General features: G+C 36.7%; 1 protein-coding gene across 1 annotated transcript; it reads left to right on the forward strand.

Moving 5' to 3' along the window:
• The first annotated feature begins 3,688 nt into the window (after window positions 1-3,688).
• Window positions 3,689-4,451, forward strand: LOC133328225 (NF-kappa-B inhibitor-interacting Ras-like protein). Its single transcript, XM_061536774.1, has 2 exons — window positions 3,689-3,811; window positions 3,893-4,451. Exons 1-2 carry the CDS (start codon window positions 3,698-3,700, stop codon window positions 4,442-4,444), a joined length of 666 nt encoding a protein of 221 aa, XP_061392758.1. The 5' UTR covers window positions 3,689-3,697; the 3' UTR covers window positions 4,445-4,451.
• Window positions 4,452-5,386: the final 935 nt, after the last annotated feature.

A 5,386-nucleotide genomic window follows, 5' to 3' on the forward strand; every position in this document is an offset into this window, starting at 1 on the left:
GATTTAGATATAGCTCCCATATATAGTTTCGTCCGATTTTAGGTAAATGTTCCACCAAAGTCCCTATATATCCTTCGATTTGCACGAAATTTGGCATAACGTACTGAATTGAGCCTAGAATGATGTCAGCCTAGTTTCGTGAAAATCGGTCCTGATTTAGATATAGCTCCCATATATAGTTTCGTCCCATTTCATGTAAATGGTGCCCCAAAGTCCCTATATATCTTTCGATTTGCACGAAATTTGGCATAACGTACTGAATTGAGCCTAGAGTGATGTCTGCCTTGTTTCGTGAAAATCGGTCCAGATTTAGATATAGCTCCCTTTTATTATAGATTGATTTTAAGTAATTGACGCACCAAGGAATCAATAGGCTGACAGGAACAAAACGTTCTGAAATTAGTATAACCTAACCTGTGACAAGTTTGTTTGAAATCGCTTAATATTTGGATAGAGCTTCCATATATATTTCCGCCCGATAGTCCTGTTTCATATACCCATAGTGGTGAAGGGTATCATATAGTCGGCCCCGTCCGACTTTACTACTTTCCATACTGGTTTTACTTGTATTCTTGATGTGCGGGGAAATAATAAAATCATTGGGTGTAAAGTTAAGGTTGTACGGCGGATAACTCATCAATTACATGATTTGGCGCCCAACGAAAATATATTAAATGCCTTTGAAAAAATCACCTGACGTTCTTAGGAATTAATACTTTCTAAAAAATTACTTTAGTTTTTCCAAAAAAAATAACATAATGACCTCGGAAGTTTCTCGCCCTATCCGAAACGGCTGCAAGATGTTGTTTTATGAATATGTTTTGGCGCCCAAAAGAAAAAAATATATTGGTTGTATTTACCAAAAAACTACTGACAGAAAGTTCTTACAACGTTACCTATTATCCGACGGGGCGTACTAAAATATTCAACTTCCCCACTATGGCAAAATGTTGTGTACGGCCGTATTACCCAAATACGTCGAATCCACGAGTTAGTTGAATTTTAGGTAGGGCTGTTAGGAATAATTCGTTTTTAAACAAATGACTTTAGTTTTTCTAAAATATAAGTAGTTGACCTTGGAAGTTTCATCTTGAAATTTCTGCAAGATGTTGTTGTTTGGAAATCTGTTGCATCTATAGCCGCTTATGTCTTCAGAAAGCTCTTGTTTATTTCAATTCGCTAGCTACGATATTTTGGCGCCCAACGGAAATACGTCGTGGTGGCCTTCACAATATCATCTTAACTACTGACGACGATCTTGTAATTTATTACCAAATATTCATGTAATTGGCAGGAGGTGCTAGCATTGAGCATGTTCCAATGCTTCATATTCCGATAAGGATGACGTAGGAATATTATCGAATAAAAAAATCGTAAAATTCCCATTGACTTCTCGATTGTGAAAAATGGGTCAAAACATTTGTCAAAGCAGGCCTTTGGATTGCTTCAAAAGCATTTACTGGCAATGAAAGACTTTGATCACGCATATTTTTTCTTGATGTGCTGAAATCGGTCTTTTCGGCGGATAACCTAGCAAAACCTTGATGTGTGAATGTCCGAGGACTTAAGGCCAAAAAATAGCAGCCAGAATTGATTGAGTTCTCAAACAGATTGATTTCTCCACGCATACATGCTTCTTCCACAAAGAACTTTTCTTAGATAGGGTTCGTCTTCGAAAACCGTATGGGTCTATAGGAGCTCATACGCATAGATCCACGATTCGTTACTTGAATGAAAGAATATTGGTGCACCGCTTTCGCATTTCTAAAAATGTCTTTGCATTAAAATTCACGGCCGAGCGAAGAGAAGAATGCAACATTAGAAAAAAGCCCTTGCAGCCGAAGAGGTACCACAACAATTTACGAAGGAAGATTTTGCAGATGTCATCAAGAACGCCAAATCATACAAAGCGTTGGTCCCTGGCTGAATTTCAATGGTATGGCTTAATTAACTGGACGAACCTGAAGTCGAGTAATCAACCGCATAAAGTCTGGAAATAATACACAGTGGTCCCGCTACTGAAGTCTGACAAGAATACCAGCTGAAATTAATCATACAGACCGATTTCACTTTTGTCGCCAGAAGCGAAAAAACTTAAGGCGCTGCTCCTTCCATCGATGAGAAGCAGTTTTCCAATAGACCAACGCCGAGATGAATTCCGTAAAGTGCACAGTACTACAACAGCATTGCACGCGATTTCCACGCATATTAGTAGAGTACTGAACCAGAACGGATCGTGCAAACGAGCCCTTGAACTACCAAATACCTTCAATGCCAAACTGTTTGATGGCATAGAGAGGACCAACCTTCGACCGTATTTGAAACGTTGGATAATCAGTTACATGTATAAATGACAATGTTAGCCAAGTTGGGGTTATTTCTCCGGAGTTGTTCAACCTCTAACTTTCACATAATGTATATATGCGGATAATTGTAAAATTTATGTGATGGGAGAAATATCTACATATCTGGTCTAGCGACGAATATGAAAATATCCACAGACACACTGTTTGCCAAATGGACATCCGAAATGAAGCTTCAGCTTGAACATAAAGTTCGGTGGGTTGCTGATTTCGACCACTAACTACCCCAAAAGGTAGGATGTAACGTTCTACGGGCTTTTGAAGTCATCTGCCACTGTTATTTGCGAGTTGCTGGCCGGCAACACTTGCGTCGCTGACAACGAGACCCTGTTACCGGCCAAATTTAAGTGATAAGAATATGCCAGAATGCCACACTGAGAATTTCGACACTGATGAACATTCTTCAAAAGGACACGAATATCGTGCTCGTCCGTCGACACTATGAAATGTTGTCAATGCAGTACCATCTTGGATGTTATCATCGGGATTACACCTGACACAGTCAAGTCAGGAGAGATCTTCATGATCTAGGGAGAGAGAGGTCCAGGTCTGAGTTGAATTCATAAATTTAGCACAACTAAGACCAAAAACATGCCCAGTATGCGGACTAGGATCTAACGACACGGTGCACCTATTCCATAGATGTCTCCGAATTCCATAGGGGTAGGGGATTTAGAAATATACATAATCAATTTCCTTCTCACTAACTCACGGTATGTCACATGACGATTTGACATTATCAGTCGCGCATGCCATCAATGTTCTGTGGCAATTTGTGGTCCATTTGATAACACAAAATTTGAAGCGATCTTCAGCGGAAACTATAGGCAATAAACGGAACTTCATGCAAATTTACTTAATCGACTGATCTTCAAATGTAATCACCGTTATTATAAATGCTTCTTCTTCTTCTTTTTATTAAAATTAATAACAACCCTCATTAATGTACACTTACCAACACTGGACACCACAAATGACCAAAAGTCGATCTATTTACCCCTAATAAAAGGAAAACAACATAACTGCCCCATAAAACCAGCTACGAATTATTAACCTGTTAATTTATTAAATGATTTTACGAAAAATTCTTAAATGTTAGTTTTTTACAGTTTTGTTTGAATTGGATCATTATCATACAAAACATTCAATGTCAAATTGACAACTAGTTCCTTTCCTTATTCCAGTGAATCTTCAATTTGAACTAGTCCCCCTTGTGATCAAATGAGTTCAACAAATCAGCTGTCATCGATAGTGTAAACAAAAAGAAAATTTCTCTTTTGCCCATTAATCATTTTTACATGGCAATTTATAACAATTAGACAAAAAAGGCAATAATGTTAACGGCAAAAATTGGAAAAGTTAGCAAAGTGCTAATCTGTGGAGCTAAAGGTGTTGGTAAAACCACCCTACTGGAACAGTTAATCTATGGAAATATAACTTTGGATAGTGTATGTACCCAATCAAAGAAATAGTGATTTTTTTGCATATGGAAAACAAATCTCAGTACATTTTTTCTTCTCTGTATATAGGAAATTCATCCCACAATCGAAGATATTTATGTGGCCAGTGTTGATACGGGACGTGGTGGCCCCCGAGAAACTTTACGCATCTATGATACGGCTGGTTTATATCAAGGCAGTAAAGAACCCCTTCCACGACATTACCTCTATTTCCCTGATGGTTTTGTCCTCGTCTACGATCCGACAGATCCTCAAAGTTTAGATATGTTGGCTGATATTAAAGCGGATATCGATAAGAATAAAGAAAAGAAAGAAGTACCCATAATTGTATTGGCCAATATGCGTTCTAAACGTAAAGACACTCCACCATCACCCACACAACAGGCCCAAGCACAAAACAAACAATCTTCCGCAGCCGATCCAGTTGAATTAATATTAAATCGTGCCAATGCATGGTGTTCTCATGAACGTATTAAACATTATACTGTCAATGCAATGGAAAGGCCATCACTGTATGAACCATTTATTAATCTCTGTGCAAGACTACATCCTCCACAGACCAAGTCGACATTTCCTCAACTTCGACAAGTGATGCAAAAAACACAAAAAGCGGATGCATAAGCCTGAAAGGCTTCAATGTGACTATATGGAATCGTAAACATATACAAAATAGAACATACATTCAAATTATATGTAACGCTATACATACAGCCTGTTTTTGTAAAATTCCAAACGAACGAATTCGAGTGACTTACGACCAAACTCCTTGGTTTTGAAAAATATGTCATTTATTTTTGTTTTGAATCAGAAAACCTTTATAAACATAAATAAAGGTTTGGTCGTATGTCACTCGAATTCGTTCGTTTGGAATTTTACAAAAACAGGCTGATATTTTTAACATTAAAATTATTAGATTTTAAGTTTTTTTATTATTATTATGATAATGCGTTTTAAAGTATTAAGAAAATCTCTACAAAACATACATTCATAAAGATATATTTTTATAAGCAGATATAAAATAAAAATACTCCCATTTTACACAAAACTAACACACAAACATATGACCAATTATTAAAGAATATTAATTTTTATTTAATTGAAATATTTATTTATTTTTTATTTAAAATTATAATCTTAATTCTTTTTGAAGGGCGTCTTATATATAGTTTCAAAAAATTCCCAAACATTCTCAACATACGGAATGATATAGATATGCATTTATCTGTATCTGATCATCTCTGAAATTGCGATTAGGAAGTCGAACAACAAAATTACCGCAAAATCTGCTGCTAGATTTTTGCAGTACGGGAACAGAATATATGTTTAGGAAATTCTAGCAATAATAAGGGTGGCAGAATCAGTCAAGAAACTATGGGTTAGTGACTTGGGCCCTTTAACTATATATGTATGTCGATAAATTATAGACTAGTTCATGACGAACGAGGTTTGACAGTTTGTCGTGTGACCTTTTTAATATCCTGCTGGAAAAGGTCATACGAGAGGAAAGGTAAACCGAAATGGCACTATGTACAAAAAACAAAACATGTTACTCACCTACGCCGA

Source organism: Musca vetustissima, unplaced genomic scaffold (genome assembly GCF_032173495.1).
Source record: "Musca vetustissima isolate MV318-11 ecotype Yass unplaced genomic scaffold, APGP_CSIRO_Mvet_v1 utg14942, whole genome shotgun sequence".
In the NCBI taxonomy this organism is placed as follows: Eukaryota; Metazoa; Arthropoda; class Insecta; order Diptera; family Muscidae; genus Musca; species Musca vetustissima.

What these genes read in the sequence shown, in the direction of transcription:
- LOC133328225 (XM_061536774.1), top strand. Translation starts at nt 3,698, where the DNA reads ATGTTAACGGCAAAAATTGGAAAAGTTAGCAAAGTGCTAATCTGTGGA. An exon ending in GAAATATAACTTTGGATAGT is followed by an intron (nt 3,812 to 3,892) that starts GTATGTACCCAA and finishes CTCTGTATATAG; the next exon opens with GAAATTCATCCCACAATCGA.